A 24095-nucleotide genomic window follows, 5' to 3' on the forward strand; every position below is an offset into this window, starting at 1 on the left:
AAATACCATGCTTTATCTCTCGATGGAGGGTGGTTCATCAGCATGAATGCTGAAATTTAATCTTAGATATTTCAAATTTCATATATACAACTCAAGCAAAGTAATGTACAGCCCGGTTTCGAATATTGAACCTTTTGGGTTAATATAGCAATGCGATTGCTTATCATTTATCTCCAGTGTATGTGGTTCATTTGTCATATACAGCTGGTACACTTCATAAAAAATGTCGCAATGCGTACTTTATTCCTTTGAGGTGGCAACTTACCAATTTGGAAAAGATGTTAATGTGATTTATGTTCAGATAAAGTATTAGATTTAGCATATAGGTGTGATGAATCAAGTCAAGTGTTCTGTATTTCTAAATTCTCAGGTGGACTTGCTTCTCGGGAAAGCCTAGGAAGATTGGGGTCACATCAGTGATGCGGTGTCTGTTTATGATCAACTCATTGCTAAACACCATGATGATTTCAGGGGTTACTTAGCCAAGGTTGATTTGTGCAACAAAATAAAGTTATTTTTAAAGCAACAGGCTTGCATGACTTTTGAATCTTGATTTCTGTAGGGAATATTGTTAAAACAGAATGGGACATTTTTTGTGGTCACCTGTATGAACATCCTTTCTGCATCACCTGTGCTCCCATTCTGTTTTAACATTATTCCTTACAGAAATCAATGTTCAAAAGTCATGCAAGCAAAGGTTCTGGTAGACAAATATGCACGACGATGACAGCCATTTGCTATGAGATACGAAATATAAAAACAACTTCGAATAGAAAATTGACAATCAGTGGCAGCAATCGATAGAGTCGACAAATTGTGCTTGTTTGGCTACCATCAGTTTGACTATTATTAGTAGTTTGAAAAAGAAGAATTTGGGGAACCACTTGTTTTCCACCTTCAATTAGCATACACACATTTTTAAAGCATTGACCAAACAAAAGGAAAAAGAAATTATAGGCTGCCAATTTAATTCGCAGGAAGAGAGGCTCTTTTTCCTGCTACATGAATTGGTGTACAAAAACTTCGGGTTCTTTTCCTTTTTTGGATATACAAATCTATGTAATTCTTATACGTGCTATATGAGATAGATAGCTGCAAATGTATTTTCTTACCCTTCAGGATTTTTTAGTTGTTTCATGATGATGAACAAATTGATGGGTTTGGATCAATCTGGTTCTGGTTTTGTCATGAATTCAAGGATAATAAAGAACTTGGTGTGCCATCTGATTGAAAATGGGCCCAAGCGCGACAAAACTATAACTTCTTTGATGCAGCACCAGGAGAAGCACTCCTTAATTGGTGATGATCAACTACTCTCGAACAATGGTAGAGGTGGAAAGCACAAAAATAAGATTCCTAAAGGATTGGTGTCGGTATACGTGGGTTCGGAGCAACGCAGATTCCTTGTCCCGATGAGATTCCTGTCTGTGCCCGATTTCAGGATGTTGATGGAAATGTCAGCCGAAGAATTTGGATACGAGCAGGAAGGGGGATTAAGGATTCCTTGTGATGAACATGATTTTGAGCAATTACTAGAGAAGTGTCGTGTATCCTGTAAAATCGACTCCAAATCCAGCTAATTAGCTTGGTATATGTACTTGTATATATGTATAGCATCTTTGTGCACGTGTTGCGTGTTTTCACAGTTCTTCGATCATGCATGTGTTGTGTGCGTTTACAGTTCTCTGTTTCAAATTTTTCATTCTTCGAAAAGTAAAATGATAGTATCTATCATGCATGTGGAGTAGGAATTTTACTTCGTGAAGGGTATAATTGTAAATTTTGCAATGCTCGGGGGTAAAGTAGTCGTTTGACACATTGGGACACAATTGATTTTGATTTTCAAGCATTTCAACAAGGCGCTGGCTTAACATAATAGATAGAAAGATAGATGAATGTAGGTTTTCTCGTATTGTGCTCCTTTTTTATATGCATTCGTTCACATACTCATTAGATAAAATTGGTTGTATTTTGGAACAAGATATTAAAAGCAATCCAAGGACCAAAACATGCACATAAACACCATTATAGAAATGCAATTATCTATATTAGGTTGTGTGAGAGTATGAGAAATGAAAGTTCAAATTTACAAGTAATTGTTCAGACATCATCAGTACTTCACTTCTTTGGAAGACCAGAGTATCAGCTAATAGTGGAAAATGAGGGTTTTCTCTAATTAAACGTCAATCAAGAAGCTGCATGATGACTTTGATCGTCTGCCTAGGAAACTAATTAAAAAGAAGAATATACCAATTTTACAGAACTGGCCAGTCTGTCTATCATCAGTTGTTATCCTGCAAAGAATTTCTGACATCTCTTCTCCCAGAAAATATTGGCAGACCTATGTTGCTGGTTTGTGAATTCTCAACAACCTTGTACAGACAAAATAAGCACAATCCTGCACGACAGAAAATTTTAAAGTATACCGGGGATTAAAGCTAAAATCTGCCAAGAATTTTTTTGGGGGTTGGGGGGACGGTTCATACTCCAAAAAGTTAAACTGAGTGGGCAAATAAAACAAGTGGCATATATTAAGATTGAGACTTGAACCTGAATCCAAAAATTAGCTCAAGACAGAAATATTGTCCAACTTTATATATGCAACTCCCAAAAATTTTATCCAATCGATGGACAACTAACACAACCCAACTCCCAATAATGAATATCTGGACCTATGCTCTGAAACTAGCTATATGTTGTGTATTATCGACGATTTCTACATAAGGCGATAAAGATGATATCGCATATCCAGGACCTCTGACACAAACAGACACTTCACATGTACCATTTAGATTACTTCTCAATACAATTTCTTTCAAATTCATTAAAATCTCATCAACCGATTCTTGAAACTAAAGAGGGAAAAGAAGATACGAAAGACTATACTATGTTAAGATTGGAATTTATATCTAAATTAATCACAAAAACTAGCTCAAAGAAAAAAGATTGTCCAACATTATATATATAACTCCCAAATATTTTATGTAGTCGGACAACAAACAGAGGAATTTTGTATGAAGCAAGAAGATGTAACAAGATGCTTACCTATATATGCAACCGTGACACCTGAGACAGCTCGGCCGATCACTGATAGCACATACAGGCAGCATACCACCTGTGCCCAAAATAAATGTCAGATTCTCCAAACCACCACTCAGTTATATAATAATCAAAACCTCATTCATAGACACTTCTAATTCTCGATCAGAAAACAAACAGCATCTAAGTTTCAAGCGGTTGAGGTGAAAATGAAACTGCAACGCCAAAAATAGGGGACGGGACACCTTGAAAAAGAGGCGCTTGTCGTGGCCGGTGGCGGCGACACGGAGTACGGACTCGGCTGCGCCAAGTGTGTTGGCGAGACAGGCGAAGAAGGAGGTGGCGGAGTCCTGAGAGATCTGCCAGTGGAGTGGATCCACCGGGACGGCGACGTTCATATGGCGAAAGAGGAGGCCGAGAATGGCCAGAGAACAGAGGAGTACGATGAAGACATCAGCAAATAGGGAGACGATGCTGGAATTCCGGTACGCGCAGTGGTAGTAGACCAACGTCCCACTCAGCACCGCCCCAACCACCACCATCGACACACCGTGGATTTGATCGGATTTACGGGATGTAACACGACTTCTTGTTTGCAGAAAAAATAACTCTTTTGGTTCAACGGTGGTTTTGAATCTTTTAATTCATTAAATTTGATTTTTTTAAAAAAAAAACATTTAATTTGATTTTTTAAAATAGAAACAATATTTTTATTATTATTTTTATTGATGAAATATTAAAATAAATTAATGTGATATTAAAATTTGTTTAATTATTGTACAACTATTCGATTAAACCGACCAAACAGAATTTCTTAGAAAATTCCGTTTGGCTCAATTTGATAATTTGGTTTTATTGAAAATTTGGTTAAACAAAATTAACATATTTCTCATAAATCTTTAATTTAAATTAGTATGACAATAATAAATAAAATAAATTTTATAACCTAAAAAATTTATATGGATAGACAAATAAAATATATTTATCATATTTTAAAAAATTAAATAATCAATTATAGTTAAATAAACTCTAGGATTACTAAAATAAATTTTTTTTTAAGAAGTCCAAATTTCAAATAATCTATATACATAAAAATACTAAATTTAAGATTTAATTCAAATAAAATAATAAAAATAAAAATTATTTAGTCGGTTGAACCAATTTTTCGTTTCATATTCGCTTCGACCAGTTCATAGCCAATGCGACCAATTTTGATCGATTTCACCGCTAAAACCATTTTTGAGGGTGTTCTAAACTGGATTAGTGACCGATTACCTGTCGAACCAGCCGATTCGGTCTGGTTTTGAAAATACTCCTTGTTAGCTCCTAATAAAAATATCAATGCCACAATTTCTTAAAATTTCAAAAATAATTATGTTATTATTCTTTAGTATCAACTTTATAATCAAAATTAACGAAAAGATTAACTTTCGAGTAAATTTTTAAGGATCAAATAATTATTTATAGATATAAATTCGGTATTCCCTGTATCTATTTACCATGTTATAAGGTTAATTATCCTAAAATAACTAAATCCAAATACAAATTTAAGATCAGTCCTTAAGGCAAAACTGGTATGTTCTAACTCCACCAAAAACTTGAATTATTTGTTTAGACTCCCTAATCTTGTTAAAATTACTAAAATAACCTCCATTATTCATAAAAAAATCCCAAATTATACAAAACAATGAAAATAGTATCAAAGTCGAGGTAATATAGTTCAAACATACAATATTTATTACTGTGTGACTAATATTTAAGGAATGGATTTTTCTCAAATTATGGATCCGAACAAATATTTGGAATTTATTATTTTTAGATTTTATTCCAATATTTTAGAATGTTTAAAACAAGATGATCTAACACATGTTAGATATCAAGAGGAACTAGGAATGAATCAAAAAACTCACGTATAATTCAAAATATTATATTGTGAGGAATGGATCCAGATTCCTCTAAACTCTTCGAAAATCTTAGAAAATCCAAAAGACGGTATAAAATTATGTCAGACATGTGCACCAAGTTAGACTATGCACCAAGTAAAATTGAAGAAATTCTTGGAACTTTAAAATATATTCAAACAAGAATACAAACTCTAGAACAACCACCTAGTCCATAAAATGAACTCAGAAGGAAAGTTATCATCATTCTTTAATATCGAACCTTTATTACATCAAAGAGAGAATATCAAAGTAATGGAAAAAATTTTAACTGACAATGAAAAATTATCAATATTATCAAAGTTGTCTCAGAAAATAAAACAATCTGATGACAACGATAGAGATGATTGGTCTTGATGATCTACAAAATCTTATAGAGTCTTTTGCAAACCTCAAGGTGATAAATCTAAAGATGAACACGATGTGGAGTGAAAATTACATTATTAATATAACACCTTTACAAGAACCATCAAGGGAAATTATAGGATCCCATGGTACAAATATGAGAGGATCACAAATAGATTTTCAAACTAGTGGAGAATCGCACCTAGTGGAAACATAGTCAAAGAATAATCAAATCCCCTTGTACCAGTCACACTATAGAAAGAATGTTTTAGCACCAATGCATCCTTACGAGGTTATACTTAACCTTGATATAATGGACTTCAAAAACAAAGATATCATAGATTATTGGATATTGGCTATGAGAGTCGCAACAAGAACACTTGATCTTAACAAAGAAGGGCCGTTAAACTTTTAGAAATGGGTCTGAAAGAATCAGTCAAATCGCATGGGACATGACTTCGGCAGACACCAAAGAGTCAGTCTTATCTGGAGAATCTCTTAGCGAGATATTAGGAAGAATGAATATCCTATTTAAAGCACAATTTATAAGAGTTGACTATTTTAACGACAATACAGAAAATTTAAAAAAAAATCTCAAACTCTGTATAGTCTTGAATTACATCTGTTTAGTTGATGAATATATTATGTTATTCACTAAATATTGATTAAATTCGGGGTGGAAAATATATAGCAATACAATTTTTCTTCGCTAAAATATCAAGTCCCTAATCCAGATACTCTGACTAGACGAGCCTATTTTCTTAAAAAAATTACAAACGATTAAGAGGTATTAATAAATGTACTCTTTTATGTTATAAGGAAAATGATCTTCCAACAATCTTTAGAAGTCACCAAAAAAAGAACTTGAAATCTCATCTATATGCCAGAAGTGAAAGAAGTGGAGGAAGCACTTGGAAAATAATAATAGTATGGTCTAGACAGAAAACTAGATCTTATAAATTTGGACAAAGAAGTGGACTATCAAGGAGTATGATGTTATCCCAAGCATCGAACTAATCTTGAAGTGTGGGACAGACACCAACGAAAAAAAACTTTAAGTAGAGTTCACACTAAACCTAATGAAAGTTCTAAAGATTGTAATTTCTGGACATGTGGAGCAAAATGTCATATTTCGATAAACTATCCAGAAAATGATAAAAATAGAATAAGACGCTTCAAATCAACTCAAGATATTGAAGAATCGTTCTATTACCAAGATGTAGTTCAATTATGCCATTTTGAGAATATTCCCTCAGACGAGAGTAAATATGAAGAAGATAAAGTCTTGAGTCAAGAACGTTTTGAGGGAGAGTCAGAATCAGAATACGACTGAAAACGAAGTGTTTCGTAATGAAACACATGAACAATTGTCTGGATTTTTTAGCCAGACAACTATATCTCGTAACATAGTCCAACATATCATGAAAGAAAACCCTAGCCTACAGATATATCAAGGATTCTCTGCAGAACAGATAAAAAAGCTCTTAGGAAGTTTTGGCATAAAAAACAAAAATAATCATCTAATCTATAACGTTTGTAGAAGTGAAATGGCAATCCAATGGAACTTAGATGAAACCAGACGGAGATGTAGTTAATTCCTTTTGGGAAAAAACATTACAAAAGCTCGAAACATAAGTAGCAAGAACTATGTCCTAGATTCATATTAGAGTGGTCCAAATCATGATAAAAGATACTTTTAAAGAGGAAATATATTTACTTATTTATATTGCTATATGCGATAAACAAATGGATAATCTTCAAAATGATATATTGGGTCTCAGGGAACTCCAAAAACATTCGAAAAAGATGCTCAAGCAATTTATCCCGAAAAAAATTGATTTTTCTTTAATACATGAAACAGACATTTAGATACAAGACAAATCAATTCTACAAAGATATCAAAGTCTTAAACATCAACCAAAGAAATTATCTTTTCAAGGATATAGGATCACAAGTCATAGGTGGGGGAAAACACATGTACAAGAAGCTCAATCGGTACCAAAAATCTTTACAACAATAGGAAAACTTAGATATTCGGAAAGATGGAGGTAAGTCGAAAGAGTATTTGATATTACAAAACAAAGAAATCAATTTTCTTGTGATAGCATGAATTATTTGGAACAACTCTTGATAGGAACATACCATGAAATGATAAATATCAGAGATTTGGAGGTTCATATTAAATTAATTCAAGAAAAAGAACCGGATCAATTGGTTCTTGGATTGGAGTTTCTCGAGGAACACAAACCTTATAAACGTTTAATATTTTCCTACTTATATTGATTCAAGATATTGAATATGTAAAACGAAAAAATGGGTTTTTTCAAAAAGAATTGGATGAAGAATGACCTCAAATAGTTGGTTGAGATTTCTCAGAGCGGATTTTAATATCATGTAAAAGGATTAAGAAAGCAGAAATCCTAATCGGAGGTGCAAAAAAAACACCTTTGTACAAAGTCAAAACACCACCGAATTATTTTTATGACACATGAGCAAACACATTGTTAGGAAAAAATATCATACAAATGTTTAAGTCGTATACACAAGAAAATAAGACTAGAAGATTAGTGTTCATAACATCATGTGATCACAAGATCATAGTCTAGAGACTAGGAGAGACATTTTACAAATAAATATCAATTCAGTTTCGCAGCAAGCATGGTGATGAAGGAAAATTTCTACACTAAAAAATGAATGATTCTAGATTGTTCTAAGAAACAAATTTCCAAGTAAGAGCAGGAAAAAACATCCAATCAGATGAAATAGGATTCCTCATTGTAGATTTACGTAAGAAGAATGTAGAGTTTGATTTAAAGTCTCCCTAGAAGATGTCAAGAAGAAGGATCAGAGAAAACTACAATGGAAATCCCTTGGCATGGTGGAAATGAACCAACTTTGAGTCACACTTAATTTATTAAAATTAAGGAAGTCAAGAAATATGAGTTCATCAGATGCTAGTCTATCTTGATGAACATAATTAATCAAAAAGATATGCAAATTATTATCAAAGAACATTTGGATCTTGGTTTGATCAAAACAGAAATATCATCATACAATAGTCCTGATTTTCTGATAAGAAACCATGATGAAATCAAAAGGAATAAACCCATGTTAGTAATTAATTATCAGATTAATAAAATTCTGGAGTTTGATGAGTATTTTATACCTAATAAATATTATTTAATTAGTTATATACGTAAAAACAAAAATATTCTCAAAATTTGATCGTAAGTTCAGATTTCATCAAATTCGGATGAAGAATGAAAATAAGAAATTCACATATTTCTCTATACAACAAGGTCATTAATTATATTTGAGAAACATTACCAATGGAATTGGCTGATGCACTCCAGATATTTAAAAAATGGATAATTTATTTAAACTTTATTACAATTTTATGTTTGTCTATATAGATGATATTTTAGTAGGATCTAAAAATATAGATGAACAAAATTACACTTAAAGATTTTCTTTAAAATATGTATATAAAAAGGACTAATCTTATATGAAAATAAAGCATTCATAGCTATAAAGAAAATTGAATTCATTGGAGTATAAATAAATGAGTCAGAAATAATTATACATAAACAATGGTGAAAAAGGTACAGAATTTCAAGATAAACTAAAAGGAAAAAACAACTTCAAATTTTCTTAGGAGTTGTTAACTTTGCTGCAATGTTTATTAAAAACCAAACAAAATACCGGAAAGTGCTTAGTTCATCATTAAATAAAGATGGAAGATTCATATGGACAAAATAACATACTAAGGCATATGGACATAATAACATACTAAAGGACTTAGCAAACTAAAAGTAGGGATGTAATCGAGTCGAGCCGAGCCGAACTCTTGAATGTTTGAGCTTGGCTTGTTTATAATCGAGCCGAGCTCGAGCTTTATTTAACAAATATATTCATGTCTCACAAGCTTATTCAAGCTTTTATCGAATCTAAACGAGCTCAATAAATATGAATTGTACATTTAAATATTCATTAAATTCATTAAAAGATAAATTATACATTTAGAAAAAATATAATATTCTTATTAAATTTGTCAATTTATTATAATAAATAAATATAATAGATTTTTCTATATACTTCATAATTAATGTGTTAAATCAATAAATTAAATATCAAAATTATTATTTTCATCTAATATATTACTTATGAATTTACTAACGAACATGTTCACGAGCTAACGAGCCGAATATTGTAGAGCTTGAACTTGGTTCGTTTATCTTAACGATCCTCATTAAACAAACTCAAACGAGCTTTTATCGAATCGAGTTTCGAATAGCTCACAAACGGTTTGGTTCATTTACATCCCTAACTAAAAGAGTTATGCAAATATATTCCAAAAATGGTTATTACTTAAGATGAAGATGATCTTGTATTAGATACATGTGCCAATGAACATTGGTTCTCACAAAGATCACATCAGTTGAAAAACAACTATGTAGGTATTGCACTGATCTATTTTCAGATGAAGAAGCGTACGATGACATATCAAGGAAAAAGAATTTTATGTAGTAAAAAATACTTTTGAAAAATGTCCATTATTTTTACTGGTAAAAAAATTTACATTAAAATTTGATAATATACAAGCAAAAACGAGTTCAACAAGCTTCCCCTAAAAGCATACGTTGCAGGTAGGCTAAAACAAGTTGATAATAGCATTGTCTCTGACTAAATTACAGGTTATTTACATGCTTATACTAAATTATGATATGTATTGCAAAAGTTTATCCTCCTGGATATTGAGAAACTAGTGGCTTCTCAAAAGGAGAATTTTCGAGTACAAGGCTTTACACCTGGAGCAAGGGATTCAAGTAACCCCTACCACAAGTGATAAGCCGAGATCATCTTTAGATGAGTCTGCCCAAGTAAAAAATTGAAGCTTTTGATCCTTATCTCAAGCTTTCAAGTCAACCCTTCACTTCGAAGATTGAAGAGAGAGAAATCAACCTTAGATCTCGAACCGAAAAAGGAAAATCTAAAGTTGGTACAAACGAGCTTGTAGTTTTTCTATTTCAGATACATCAACATATCTGAGAGGAATTAAAAACAAAAGTATGTATCAGCTCAACCACAATCCGGGTTGATATAGTAGGAAAGTATTCTAGGATATAGATGAAACCAAATTCTTATCCTAAAGAGGTCGAGACATAGTATGAATTTGGGGCTCTTACCACGTTTTATACTATGTCAGCCAACTTCCCATAAATTTCAGCACTACCTAAGTGAAATCGTGAAGTTTTCCATGAAACATGAGCAAACAATTATTATTTTAACATGAGAGATATTCTGGAGTCATTTTTTTTAGTGCATCACCAGAACCACCAGGAATGGTCTCACACGAGGCATTTCATTTAATCAATGTAATGAGACCAGACAAGAACATTCATAATTTCAACAAGGATTCTCAGAAAATAAAACATCTCTTATTTCATCACTCACCGAAGAGACATATCCATCAGACAAGCATGATGATTATGGTTATGTCTTACAGAGATATACAATGTCAATTTTTCATTTAAGTTTTATCAAAATTCTATAAATAGATATTTTCTGTCAAATACTATGACTGAAAAAACTAAAAGTTTCGCATAAAACATATTTGACAAATCTTTTGTGGAACAACAAGCTATAAGAGAAGTAAAGAAATTCACAATAAAATTTTGCACTATAGCTCTACTGGGAAGATGGTCTGAAGGAATATGTCGAGAATGCTCGAACCAGAAAGAGTCGAAATTCGAGAAAGATTTCGGCCAAGATCTGACCGAAAACACACAGCAAGTATCAGCCCAAATGGTGAATGCACACAAGTCACGTTTTCTTCGAGAAACATACAAAAGCAAAAGTTTCCCCAACAAATGTAATGAAAACATGTGATCCAATCATATATATATATATATATATATATATATATATATATGTCAAGGCAGAAGGAAGATGAAGCATCATTCAACCACTTTATTTTCTTTCAAAATAAAACATGTAATATTTTTAGTTTATATATGTTTTAATTACAGTTACGATAAGTATCTACACAAGTTTCCTTTTTCTATATAAGGTAACTATATGTTTGAACAAAATTATTAACGCATTTTGCCCCTCTCATATATTATTTTCAAATTGAATCTATTTACTATACTTCCTGAGCTAAGAAACGATACAAGCTTGTGTTAAGTGTTATTGAAGGAATTTATGGCAGAAACCATTCGTTGCGACTGTGTAGTTAGGCTAAAAAGAGAGGTCTGTAAATCTCGGTATAAAGTATCTGACGATATTCTGATCAAAGAGATAAAAGATTTAATTTATTTTACGCAGGAGTAAAAAATTTCTTATAAATGATATATATACTGGAAAACTTGCATGGCTTTATGCTTTTGGCTGGCTCGTTACGTGTAACAAATTTCACATACTAAGATTTGAAAAATATAATAAATAAGAGAAAATGATAATTAAAAATGATATTTAAGTCTTTTAATAATATTAGGGAGTAAAAACTAAAGAAGGGGAGGGGAGAGTGGAGAATAAATTAATTTTATTTAGGAGCTAAACATAAAAATGAGTTTGTGTTTGAGAATTTATCTTCAATTTCTCCTCGTTATAATTCTGATAAAAAAAATATGTAGCAATTTTTATATAAAATTTAATAATATTATATGAAATTATACACACAGTACTTTCAAAAGTGTTTAATATGTTATTTAAAAATAATAATAAATTATTATTATAAAGCACTTAATAATAAAAGGCGGATTTAAAAGCACGAACATTTTTAAAATAAACTTGATTGCTTGATTTTAAAATAATCAGTTGTGACAAGGATTTTCTTAATTTTATTGAGTTTGAAAATTTTGATAAAATTTATCCCATCATTACGATCTGTGTGTATAGAAGAAGATGATAGTTCATATTCAATGTTTTTTAATTTTTTATAAAGATGAATATGATGATACCAAACATTACACATTTTTAAATCATAAATCTGATAGTAATTCTAAATATACAAATATATTATGAGATTTTATTATTATATTGCGAGATTTTTCTATCTATCTCTTAAATTTATCACGAGGTTTTAATAAATAAAATTTTATAATGAATTATTAAAAATTGTTACAAATTTAGTTATTCATGTAACCTTACTCTAAATTTAAATAATTGTTTTACTTATTTGAACATATTCAATTAAATTTAAATCATTGCACACGTTTGACTTCGTATAAAAGTTGTTATATATTTTTATTTATGTATATAATAATAAAAATTTAAGAAATTAGTCATTGTAAATGTTTACTCAGTCTTCCAAGTTTTTAATTTTTTTTATAAAACTGTATTTTTCTAGATGTCAAAAACAAAATTTTTTTATAAAACTGTATTTTTCTAGATGTCAAAAACAAAATAATAGGAAAATGGAGTGGCGCCAAATAAGTCCAAATGAGGAAGAAACCAAGTCAAGAACAGTCATGGTGAGAGTGAAAACTAATGCACACAACCAGCGAAAATAGCATTACACCAATTCATGTGTTGGAAGAGCATCAGTAAATTCCAGGCACAATCTTGTAGGGAACCTTCTCACAGTATAACTTCCAATACTTGCCATACCTGTCAAGTCCCCCCCACCATTTTCAACTCAATCAATCATTTATAGGCACCACAATAACAATATTAGAAACGGAGAAACTTGTGGTTTGCTTACTTTGATCTGCATCGATCATCATCCCTTTTCGCTCGATCAACAAGAAGAATGGTGAGGAACACCACGTAAAAGTAAGGAAGAAACTGCAAGCAAAGATTAAATTTTAGAAAGATCATTGTGGGAAGAGAGAGAGAGAGAGAGAACAAGCCACCCCGTTTTGTCATCACTTACGTGCCCAAACAGAGCTGGTAAAGTCCAGAAGAAGGCCCCCAATATTTCCGGCACATAATGGAAGTGACGAGCCAAACCCCACCTGCGTAACCCAAAAAACACGCAATATCATCTAAGAATCCGATCAAATCTAGAAGTATTAGCCGATAAGTTTTTCAGAAAGTTTTACTTCCCAAGGTAATCAACAGGCCAGGAGATCCATTAATCTGAAACTAGAAATTCATTTCGCAAATTTGTCTTTGCCCAGAAGGTGTATGATTATAAAGATAAAATGCGGGTGGAGAAATTATATTTGGAACTGACTTTGGATCGTCACCGACCACAAAAATAGAAAATAACTCACCATCCTGAAGTCAGTAAAAGGCTGGTCTTTGTCTCATCAGAAGTAGTTGTATAAGAGGCCACAATCTGTATCGTAAATTATATCACATTATTTATTGAACGGAAAATATTTTAAAAAAAATTAATGAAGTTCCAGTTGAGGGGTATAAACTTCATAGAATACCCATGCAGTCACTTATACCTTGGACGGCGCTTTTCCCCAAACCAAGCATTTTCCGTTTGTCCTACGGAATTCTTGCCTTTGCCTGTCACAATCATAATTTATATATATGCAAAGAATGCCTGCTACAAGGATACATAGAGCAAACTGCATAAAAAGATAATTAAGGATATGTTAGAAACACAAAACATAGTCCGTGTGCAGAGACAAAGTATCAGCATGTACCATATTTCATGCTTGTTCGATCATCATAAGCAAAAAATATTCCAACTAAATCAATCAAAATTGTTGATAATGACAGCTATAGGAACCAAAGAAACTATTCTCACTCAATTGGTTTTGAATGTGCTGCTCAGTTTTTCTGGCCTTCCAGGCATGGACAACATTTTTATTTCTGATACACCGTTGTTTAATCTTGTTGTACTGTTCTATGTGAAACTACCAAATCATACCTAGATAAAACGAAATTGCGAGAAAGAGAAAGAAGCCAAAATGTTTCAGTGAAGATGAACTCTTTTGACTAGTTTCAAGGAACGTGAAGCTGAAAGCCTGAAACTGTTTAAGCATTCTGACAATTGAATGCAGTTGACGTCAAACTCTGACTAAAAAAAAATTGTCGAAATAAATCTCTAGCACAGAAGTAAAGTACTTTTTTTACTGGCCATTGTAGATTCTTTAACATGAGATGTGTTTAAGCTACCTGAAATCCCAGATCTACAGGATGATTGACAAGGTACATGCCAGGAGATGTATACACGGATGGGACCCAGACCAAGCATCCCCAACATATGTAAAAGCCAGCTACAAATGAACAGAGAAAAATTCAACAGAAGATAACCACCATAACAAATTAGGGGAAACATGCAAGCAATAATGAGAAGACATAGAGTCTTATGCAAAAGAGACCTCTGTCATGAGCAATATCCATTGTGTTCCAATATCCAGCTTCCCACCAAAAGAATTTTGTTACATACACCAACATTAATATGGTATTTACCAGCATGGAATCAACCAGCCTCCCATATGTTTCGTACTGAAGGGAAAGAAAATAGCTGTGATAAGTGAATTTGACATTTTTGTAAAATTAAAGTGAAATGAATCATAATAAGAGCCAGCTATAAATGGAAACACTCAGACAAAAAGGAAATAAAGAGTTTAATATACCTAGGAAGACTAATTATCATTATGACGTCAATTGGCTTATTATAACAGGAGAAATTTACAGGATTTTAGCTAACTTGAGCCTGAATAAATGGTGATTGAGCATTTGGACTTAGTTCATGTGGAATATTTAGTAAGATAGTGAAAGAGTGTAATAAGATAGGCTATTTACGCTGTAGTATCATAGCGTATTATGATATTACCTGCTTTATGCAGTAGGTCACAGCAAGAACAGCCCAGGACATCATCCCAAATCTACAATTTGTAAAAACTTTAATATCGAAGTTCTTTCCAATGCGAGGATACAGCTCCATTCCCTGCAAATTTGTGGGTCACTCATTGATGCATAACTTTAGCAAATTAAGTTTCTAGACCACATTTAAATTAGTTAGAAGGAAACATCTCATTAAAACAGAAGCTGCTGCAGTGCTCACCCAATAGAAATCGATAACAATATTTCCTGATGACCCAGAATCACTTGAAGATGGTGCAATTTGACCCTTGAAGAGATGCAACATTATTCAGAATATAAGTTACATGTTTGAGACCAAGGACTTCAAGTTTGCGAGAGTACTGCCATGAGCACTTACTTTGATGTATAAGAAAATACAGAAGACAAAGCTTCCGAAAATGAGTGCTGAAAAAATCTCGCCCAAATGATCATACACTAATGAGGGTTCAAAAATTTTAAACCTGAGAACAGTTCGATAATTAACAAACTCAATCAACAAGCTGGGAGATCAAAATGAGGAGTGAAAATATAAATGGAGGCAAAACTTCTCAACAACTCCTTAAGCAGGTGATAATCTGAAACAACTTGCACAATTACATAAAGTTTTATTAGCCTGTATAAGGGGAGAATAAATTAGCAACTAACATAGGCCTCACAAAATCTTGGAAAGAAAAACAATAATCAGATATAATGGAGAAAATAAATTAGCTGTCATGATTAGCTTCGATCACCTACTTATGAAAACTGATTTGATAATCATGTCTATATATGAATTAGAAATGATAAAAGAATATTACTTATATATGATCAGATGCAAAACAAGTTCTACAACTTCATGCCAATGATGGTTTAAGCAATTTAAAAGTTAAAGCCTCCTAGTCTCTGGAGTAATCAAAACAGAAACAATATTCACAAAGAAAGTTCTTAAGAAACTAAAGTGCCGGTTGCAAACAAATACTTGAAGAAAATCTTACCACCAGAGGCCAATGTAAGTAACTAAAGTTACAGCATAAGCTAAAACGCCATTAGCCTGCAATTAGCAAATGAAGAATAATTTATTAGACAAAAACTTAAACAGCAAATCAACACTTGATTATTGGCTGAATGCTTGTATCTATGCCCCAGTCAATCATTATACTATTAGAAAGTATTTTTTTTATCAATAAACAATCATCAACCTTTGAATTTAAAATCATAATCATGTGGGCTTACAACCTTGTACACGGGTCTATTTCCAGTGGGCGAGATAGGGCCCTCAACCCGTTTCCCAGGTAAGAAAAGCTGAAGAGCAGCCTCAAATGCTGCATAGCAAGCAATGATCTTCCATGCAGTTGCAGTGGGTTTTGGCCAGATATTAACGAACCCCTGCAGGTCTTGCTCCCTGAGGTTATTCCATGTTTGCACCACAGACCCATCGGCATGTACCATGGTATACCATCTGCGCACAGATGAATTATTCACGAATGAGTTCCATCACTTAATAGTAGCACCACATCATAAATCTGGGGCCAGAAATCCTACAGAAACTAATAGGCATTACAGGTAAATGGAAATGATTGGTTTAAATCAAGATTTAATCTTTTTATGGCAGGCATAAGCTTAACCATGAAATTGGCCAAATCCAGGAAATGCAAAGCCCCGAGAGATCTCAATAGCCAGAATTGATTGGCACATTCGAAACCGTAAAAAAAACGACAATAACCACTTAATCATGAAGGTGGGCAAAAGTGTTGGAAAATGAATAAATTGGATACCAAAGGAAAAGCAGATCTAGAAAGAGAGGTTTGAACTTACAGTAGAATGACAAAAGGAGGGCAGAGAGAAAGAAGTGATAACATGGAAGCGTATGTCACTATTGGTGAGTGCACCATATTCGACTCCGACCCCATTTTCCCCCCTTCCTTCGTCTTCCTCCCTGCTCGGTGGACTAAGTGTAGTCAAGCTTGTTCGACTGCTAAATGCCCGGAGACTGACTGTTCGAGCAAAAACAACCAATTTCCACCAAATTATATACATATACATATATATATATATGTGTGTGCAGAGCCCAGCCCAGCCCGGCCCAGGATAAAAAATAATAATAATACGATTAGTATATATCTATACTTCTATACTATATTATTAAGTGTGAGGAATCATCTTTTCCTTCCGATTTTTCCCTTATACTAATATTAAACTTTTGTTTTTTATTTTTTTTCAATTTCAACACACAATCTTCCAATTTTATTATGATAATAATATTACACTTTTGTTTTAATTTTTTTTTCCAATTTCAACACACTTTCATTTGTATTTTTTTTATTTCAACAATTCAAATATCAATTTAGTCCCTCCATAATTTGTCAAATTTCACTTTAGTCCATCGATAATGATAAAAAAAATTGTATACACGCATAGCGTGTGCAGAATAACTAGTTTTAATTATGGATTGGGTTAAATTTTTTATGTAGGTCGGTCAAAATTTGGTCCAGCCCATTAGTAGGCCCAATATTGATTGTTTTGACTGTATACAGAATCACAGGCTTCAGCCTTCTCAATTATGTTTCATTTCTAAATTCTGTTTCTTCGTTTTCAATCGACTTGGAGTCATTACCTTGTGGACTGCTCATAAGATCTCCCCACACCGTCGACTGATTTTAAAACTTTTTAGACTTTGCTCTGCTTTGGAACATCGAGACAATTTTAAGTTGTTTAATGTCAATGATATTTACAATCTTGTAGAGAAATTATATCCAAGTGATTTCAATGGACAATAACTACATTATTTGATAAATCAGTTGGAGCATTATAAGTTTGATATAATTCATCATAAAATATTTCAGAATATCTATCATTTCTGAATTATGTCAACGATTTGTAGAGATTGAAAAGACAAAATATTTTCATTTAATTGACAGATTGATTTGTTTTCTTTTAACCCTTATTGTTTTTAATGCTACAACAGAATGATCATTCTCAGATATTAAAACTTCTCTCCGAAATAAGATGGAAGAAGAGTTATTGGCAGATTCTATGATTATCTACATTGAAATAGAGTTTACTGCAAATATCGACACTGATTCAATAATTGATGAATTTTATTCTATGAAAAACCGCAAAACATAACTTCAGTAGTTTATATCTTGAATATAGAAATATTCAAAATTATATATACATATCTGAATATATATATATATTTTGAAACGATTTGTATATATTCATTCACATTAAATAAGTAGCAAAAACGGATGAAAATGATTATTTGCAAAAAGGATTATGTTGTAGATACATATTAAATTTAGGAAAAATGAGCAATAAATCCTCAATAGCAATATTAAGTGTGACGACACTCTCCTCTTTAATATTTTTCTCTTCTCGCTTTTTACCAATCTTAGGTTATAAACTCAAAAATGGTATCATAATAAACACAAAAACTTTTGTGAAACGGTCTCACATGTCAATTTTATGAAATAAATATTCTTTTTGGATCATCCATGAAAAAATATTACTTTTTATGCAAAAAAATATTATTTTTTATTATATTCTTTCTAAAAACATGGAGCAGTCTTTAAGGCCACTTGGTTGTCACACATCATCTCAATTGGATGATTATCTCTCAGATTCAATTCATTGAGCATCATTTTAGGCTACATGCCTTGACAAATTCCATTAGACAAAGCACAAATTTAAATTTTGCACTTCTTCTAGCTACAAATGATTGTTTCTTACTTTTCCATGTCATTATATTACCCCATATAAATAAACAATATCTAAATATATAGCACATATAAAAAGGCCATAGACTCTTAACATTTTTTTATTATAGTCTTTCTAAAAAGCAATCCTTTTCTTAGGTGTTCTCTGGAAGCTTCTAAACACTCGATATATAGCTTCCATTTGTTCTTCAGTAGGTTTAGAAATGTATTAACCGACAACACTCACGATGTATCCAATGCCAGGTTGAGTGTGTGATAGATAGATCAATTTACGAACCAATCGCTGGTATCTTCCTTTGTCAACAAGTGCTCTCTTGATTCTTCCTTATTCTCACATTTGAATCCATTATAAATTGGTTTGCAGTATTTCTCAGCAGATCTAGAACAAATTTTCTTTGTGAAATTGAAATCCCATGAGATGATCAGGCCATTTTCATACCCAGAAATATTTAAGATTTATTATATCTTTCATTTCAAACTCCTCAAAAGCACATTTTTTTATTAGATTAATTTATGTTTCATTATTTCCTCTGAGAACGATGTCATCAATGTAAACAATGAGAGCATCGGTCATTTATTTTCTTGACAAATAATGTGTGATCTGACTGACATCGTAGTGTCTTTCTTTATCAACACATTTGTAAATTGATGAAACAAGGCTCAGGTCCGAGGCGACTATTTAAGACCATATAGAGATTTTTTCAACCTATACACTTTGTGTTTCACGGCTTTTGTCACAAATACTGAGGTAATATATATGCATACTTCTTCCTCCAGCTTCCCATTGAGGAACACATTTCAACATCTAGTTGGAATAGTGGCCAATCAATATTGGAAGCAATTGAAAGGAGAACCATAATGGTGTCGGGTCTTGCTACCAGAGCAGACGTCCTTTGGTATTCAATTCCATATGATTGAGTGCACATCATTGCAACTAGTCATGCTCTGTAACGTTCAATGTTCCCATCAACCTTGTATTTCACTGTAAAAATCTATTTTGCACCAAACTGTTTGTTTTCGAGGGAGATCTGTAATCTACCATGTGTTGTTATTTTCTATTTCTTTGATTTCATCAAAGGCAACGACTTTCCACTTTGGATCCATGAGGGAATCCAGGATAGTACCTGGAACTTGTATTTGACCTAAAATGGACACAAAAGAAAGATATACAGGTGATAAAAATTCAAATGAGACAATGTTACATATCGGGACTTGTGTACATGTCCTAGTTCCCTTTCTTAAAGAAATAAGTTTATAATAAACGTTTCTATGATCTAGTATGCAAGAATTATTGTCAAGTTCAGTAGTCTTAGTCTTTTCATTGGGAATTGGGCTTGTAGAAGCGTCTTGGACTGGTTGACTATGTACCGGTTCTTGTTGTCTCTCCATTAGGATGACCTTTCTTCTTGACTAAACTTTAAGTGGTGTATTTGTGGAAGGTGATAACTAGTTAGGTCCGAATACATAGCTTGGATCTGGAGTGACATGGATTGAGTCAACAAATGACCTGGGATCCTAATTTTGAGATTCTTCGGTGTTACTCTCCCCGTGAATAGATAAATTGGGGTAGAAAAGTTCATGTTCGAAGAAGGTGACATTAAGAGAATAATAGAATTTTTGGTGATTGGTGCATAGCATTTGTAGCCTTTCTGGTTATGAAAGTACCCTAGAAAAATGCATTTGATGGCCCAGAGATTGAGTTTCCACGTGTTGATAATAAATATAGATGAAGGTAGAGAACCCAAAGATTTTGAGAGGAATGGAGTTAAGTTGATGTGTTTTGGAAAAGTATTCAAGTAGGCTTTGATAGGAGTTTTGTAGTTGAGGACACGAAAAGTCATTCAATTAATGAGGGCATTATATACTGCATCACCCCAAAAATGGTTAGGGACTTTGTACGTTAAGAAAAGAGATCGGGTAACCTCAAAGAAGTGAAAATTTTTGTGTTGAGATACCCCCATTTTGTTGAGGGGTATCGACACGAGAATTTGGTGTATAATGTCATGGTTGGCCAGAAAAGTACCCAACACATAATTAAAATAATCACGAGATCGGGCTTGTATGTTGGTAGAAAAGTGAGTCTGGATCATGAAATGGAAATGTTGGAACATGGAAATTGTTTCGGACTTATCTTTGATGATGAATACCCACGGTACTTGAATATGATCATCCACAAATAAAAGGAACCAGCAAGTACCCATTATGTTTTTATTTTTGATGGCCCCCGGATATCACTCTGGGTGAGTGAGAAAGATGTCGATGGTTTGTATGTTGTGTTTTGAAATTGGTATGTGTGTGTTTAGAAACTTGGAAAATATCTCACTGAAGTAAACATGGTGTTTTATTATAGAAGCGAAATGGGAGCAGTTTGGTGAAGTACAGAAAGTTCGGATGACCTAATTTATAATGCTATAAAAAAATCTCAATGTTGTATAGAACCAATATCAAATATTTTTGAACTAGAATCATTTGACATTCACACATATCGAGAGTCCCAACAAGGCTTGTATGAACTAAAGAGGGAAATATTGCATGTCATATGATCTGAGGTGCCCGAGTAAAAAATCCATGTAGAATACAAATCTTGTTTCATGAAAAATTCAAGGGGAAATGCACCTTGATGGGTTGCATTACCAGTACTGAGAAGTGATGTAGGTTCGGCAGAATTCTTCATAGAATTCTGGGTGAACAGCTGCTAAAGGACATCAAGTTGCTTTTGGGCAGAAGTTTGTTGTGAGACATGAGGATCATTATCGGTAGCAGTCGAATTGGCACATCATTCCATGCTTGATTTCCAGTCAGCCAATTTTCTATGAATACTTAGCAAGTTTCCAACATGTGGTTGGGTTTTTTACACTTCTCACGCTAGAGTCGGCCATTCCGCATTAGCAAATCAAAATTGGTAGCAGAATCTAGCAATGGGCGTGCACCACCGTCAGGACTAGAGAAGAACGAATTCTGAGTGGAAGCAATGTTAGAATCATCGATCGTATGGGAACTAGAGGAGCCCATCATCAACTTCTGGCAGCTCTCCTCATGTAGGATCTCGAAAAAGGTTGCACGGAGTCCTGGCAATGGTTTCATGTACAAGATGCGACCACTAACTTCATCAAGATATGGATTGAGACTGAGAAGGAATTTAAACACACGTTTGGTTTCCACAATTTCCTTGAATTGTGATTCATCAGCCTAACACTTCCACTCATGGGATTCGAGTGAATCTAGTTGCTGCCAGAGTTCGGTGAGGTCATTGAAGTACGGTGTGACAGTGTACTCACCCTGGCGGACGTTGTGAAGCAATCCTTCCATTCCGAATAGTTCCAAGGTTTAGTCTTGGTCAGAATATGTATTTTGGACTCCATTCCATATCTATTTGGAATATGGTTACAACAAGAAGTTCTCTACAATCTGGGACTATCGAATTGATAAGCCAGAAAATAATCATGTTGTTCTCGGTGATCCAGGACTTGAACTTGCGATCAGTAAGAGCTGTGATACTCACGGGAAATTTAGGGTCCGATTCCGGCAAGTGTCACTAGTCCAGACGCAGGTTCTGAAATTACCCTGAGCCTGAAATCACAAATAAGATCGTTAGGAGGGGGCCAGGAGGGTGTCCTGGCGTAGCCCCTCCGACGCTCAAGTCAGTGACTGAGGATATATGGGGGGAGCAGCTAAGGGTGCTGCTGAAAACAATATATTGAATCCAATAATCATACGCTCCAACCTGGTATTTATAGGAGAATACCTGGGCTTGTCATGGGCCATTCACCTGTGGGCCTTAATGATGGGCCGGGAATTTGGGCCGGATCTTGATGGGTTCATCCCTGGTTATCACCAGTCTCCCCCTCCCGAGTCGAACTGAATCGTAGGTTCAAAGTTTGATTGATTGCGTTGTTCTCGGTTTACAACATGTGAGTTGTGCATTTTTTTCCAGCCCTCCGTCAGTCTCCAAAAAGTTGGAAACAAATCAAATATCAATCCTAGCACCGCTTCATCATCACCTCGCCGCCTGCACGCCAGCCCCAACAGCGTGCGTCCTCCCTTGCGCGCCTCACCCCCTCGCGCGCTCGCCCGGCGCCCTCGCCCCGCGCGGCCGCACAGCTCCCGCCGCCACGCCCTCACCGAGCTCGTCCGGTGCCCTGCCGAAGCACTCGCCCCCTCGCGCACCACGCTCGCCTGCTCGCCCAGGCGCCGGCTCGCCCGCGTGCCACAGACTCGCCCTCAAGCCCTCGGCCATGCCTTCGCCCTAGCGCCTGCTCGCAAGCGCCACGCCAGCTCGCCCGCACCCCGCAGCTCGCCCGCCACTCCAGCTCGCCCCTAGCCCCTCGTCTGCCGCTCTCGCCCTCGCCCGCCGAGCGTCTGCTCGCCGCGCGCCCGAGCGCCACACGCCAGCTCGCCCGCGCCCCGCAGCTCGCCCGCCACTCCGGCTCGCCCGAGCGCCTGCTCGCCCCCGCCACGCCACGCCAGCTCGCCCTCACCACGCCAGCTCACCGAGAGCCTGCCTGCCCGCCACTCGCTTGCCCTCGCGCCACAGGCTCGCCCTCAAGCCCTCGGCCACGCCTTCGCCTCGTCCAATACGTTGAGAAATTTGATATATTCCCTTGCGAATGATTGTGTGATTTCTGAAAAAAATTATGGGGGCGTTGCCCCCACACCCCCACGACCTGACCGAGCAGATCGATCCCCGTAAACTCTGCTCCCCGTAAACATCTTTTGTTATCGACTAACCAAATAAATTTTTCTCTTCCCAAACTCTGCTCCTCTGCTAGACGATGCCTTAGCAGGAAAATAAAAACTCAACATCTCCACCCTCTAACTCCTCTGCTAGGTGACACCTTAGCAGAAAAAATAAATTAAATTCTCCTCATCCACTCTTCTCCTCTGCTAGGCGATGCCTTAGCAGGAAAATAACATTTTTCTCCTCCCAAACTCTGCTCCTCTGCTAGGTGATGCCTTAGCAGGAAAATAAAAATTCACCACCCCCACCCTCTAGCTCCTCTGCTAAGCCGGGTCTTAGCAGGAAAATAAAATTCAACTACTCCATCTAACTCCTCTGCTAGGTGATACCTTAGCAGGAAAATTTAAATTCAACACCTTCACCCTCTAACTCCTCTGCTAGGCCGGGCACTAGCAGAAAAATAAAATTCAACTCCTCCATCTAACTCCTCTGCTAGGTGATACCTTAGCAGGAAAATAAAATCAACACCTCCATCCTCTAACTCCTCTGCTAGGCGATGCCTTAGCAGGAAAATAAAATTCAACGCGACCACTCTCTAACTCCTCTGACGACAATACAAGAAAGAAG

At 34.7% G+C, this 24095-nt stretch overlaps 2 protein-coding genes across 3 annotated transcripts; both read right to left on the reverse strand.

The window, feature by feature from the left end:
• Positions 1–989: 989 nt before the first annotated feature.
• On the reverse strand, positions 990–3661 carry LOC142530904 (reticulon-like protein B22). Of its 2 annotated transcripts, XM_075636817.1 has the most exons (4): positions 3285–3661; positions 3046–3115; positions 2241–2398; positions 990–2199 (listed from the first exon to the last, which is right to left on the reverse strand). In XM_075636817.1, the coding sequence occupies exons 1-3, from the start codon at positions 3579–3581 to the stop codon at positions 2283–2285; spliced, it is 483 nt and encodes a 160-aa protein (XP_075492932.1). In that variant the 5' UTR covers positions 3582–3661; the 3' UTR covers positions 990–2199; positions 2241–2282. The 2 variants fall into 2 exon arrangements, with proteins under 2 accessions (XP_075492932.1, XP_075492931.1); XM_075636816.1 differs by having other exon boundaries at positions 990–2398.
• Positions 3662–12748: 9087 nt separating this feature from the next.
• Positions 12749–17088, reverse strand: LOC142531433 (7-dehydrocholesterol reductase). The gene is made up of 13 exons (XM_075637547.1): positions 16890–17088; positions 16311–16533; positions 16070–16125; positions 15454–15556; positions 15298–15363; positions 15067–15180; positions 14609–14735; positions 14403–14503; positions 13724–13849; positions 13544–13608; positions 13201–13282; positions 13030–13112; positions 12749–12935 (listed from the first exon to the last, which is right to left on the reverse strand). The coding sequence occupies exons 1-13, from the start codon at positions 16982–16984 to the stop codon at positions 12869–12871; spliced, it is 1308 nt and encodes a 435-aa protein (XP_075493662.1). The 5' UTR covers positions 16985–17088; the 3' UTR covers positions 12749–12868.
• Positions 17089–24095: the final 7007 nt, after the last annotated feature.

This window comes from Primulina tabacum, chromosome 17, assembly GCF_025594145.1.
Source record: "Primulina tabacum isolate GXHZ01 chromosome 17, ASM2559414v2, whole genome shotgun sequence".
NCBI classification, from domain to species: Eukaryota; Viridiplantae; Streptophyta; class Magnoliopsida; order Lamiales; family Gesneriaceae; genus Primulina; species Primulina tabacum.

What these genes read in the sequence shown, in the direction of transcription:
- LOC142531433 (XM_075637547.1), bottom strand. Translation starts at nt 16,984, where the DNA reads ATGGGGTCGGAGTCGAATATGGTGCACTCACCAATAGTGACATACGCT. An exon ending in GTATTTTCTTATACATCAAA is followed by an intron (nt 15,364 to 15,453) that starts GTAAGTGCTCAT and finishes CATCTCTTCAAG; the next exon opens with GGTCAAATTGCACCATCTTC. An exon ending in GGATATTGCTCATGACAGAG is followed by an intron (nt 14,504 to 14,608) that starts GTCTCTTTTGCA and finishes GTTCATTTGTAG; the next exon opens with CTGGCTTTTACATATGTTGG.
- LOC142530904 (XM_075636817.1), bottom strand. Translation starts at nt 3,581, where the DNA reads ATGGTGGTGGTTGGGGCGGTGCTGAGTGGGACGTTGGTCTACTACCAC. An exon ending in ACAAGCGCCTCTTTTTCAAG is followed by an intron (nt 3,116 to 3,284) that starts GTGTCCCGTCCC and finishes TTTTGGGCACAG; the next exon opens with GTGGTATGCTGCCTGTATGT. An exon ending in TGTCACGGTTGCATATATAG is followed by an intron (nt 2,399 to 3,045) that starts GTAAGCATCTTG and finishes TCTGTCGTGCAG; the next exon opens with GATTGTGCTTATTTTGTCTG.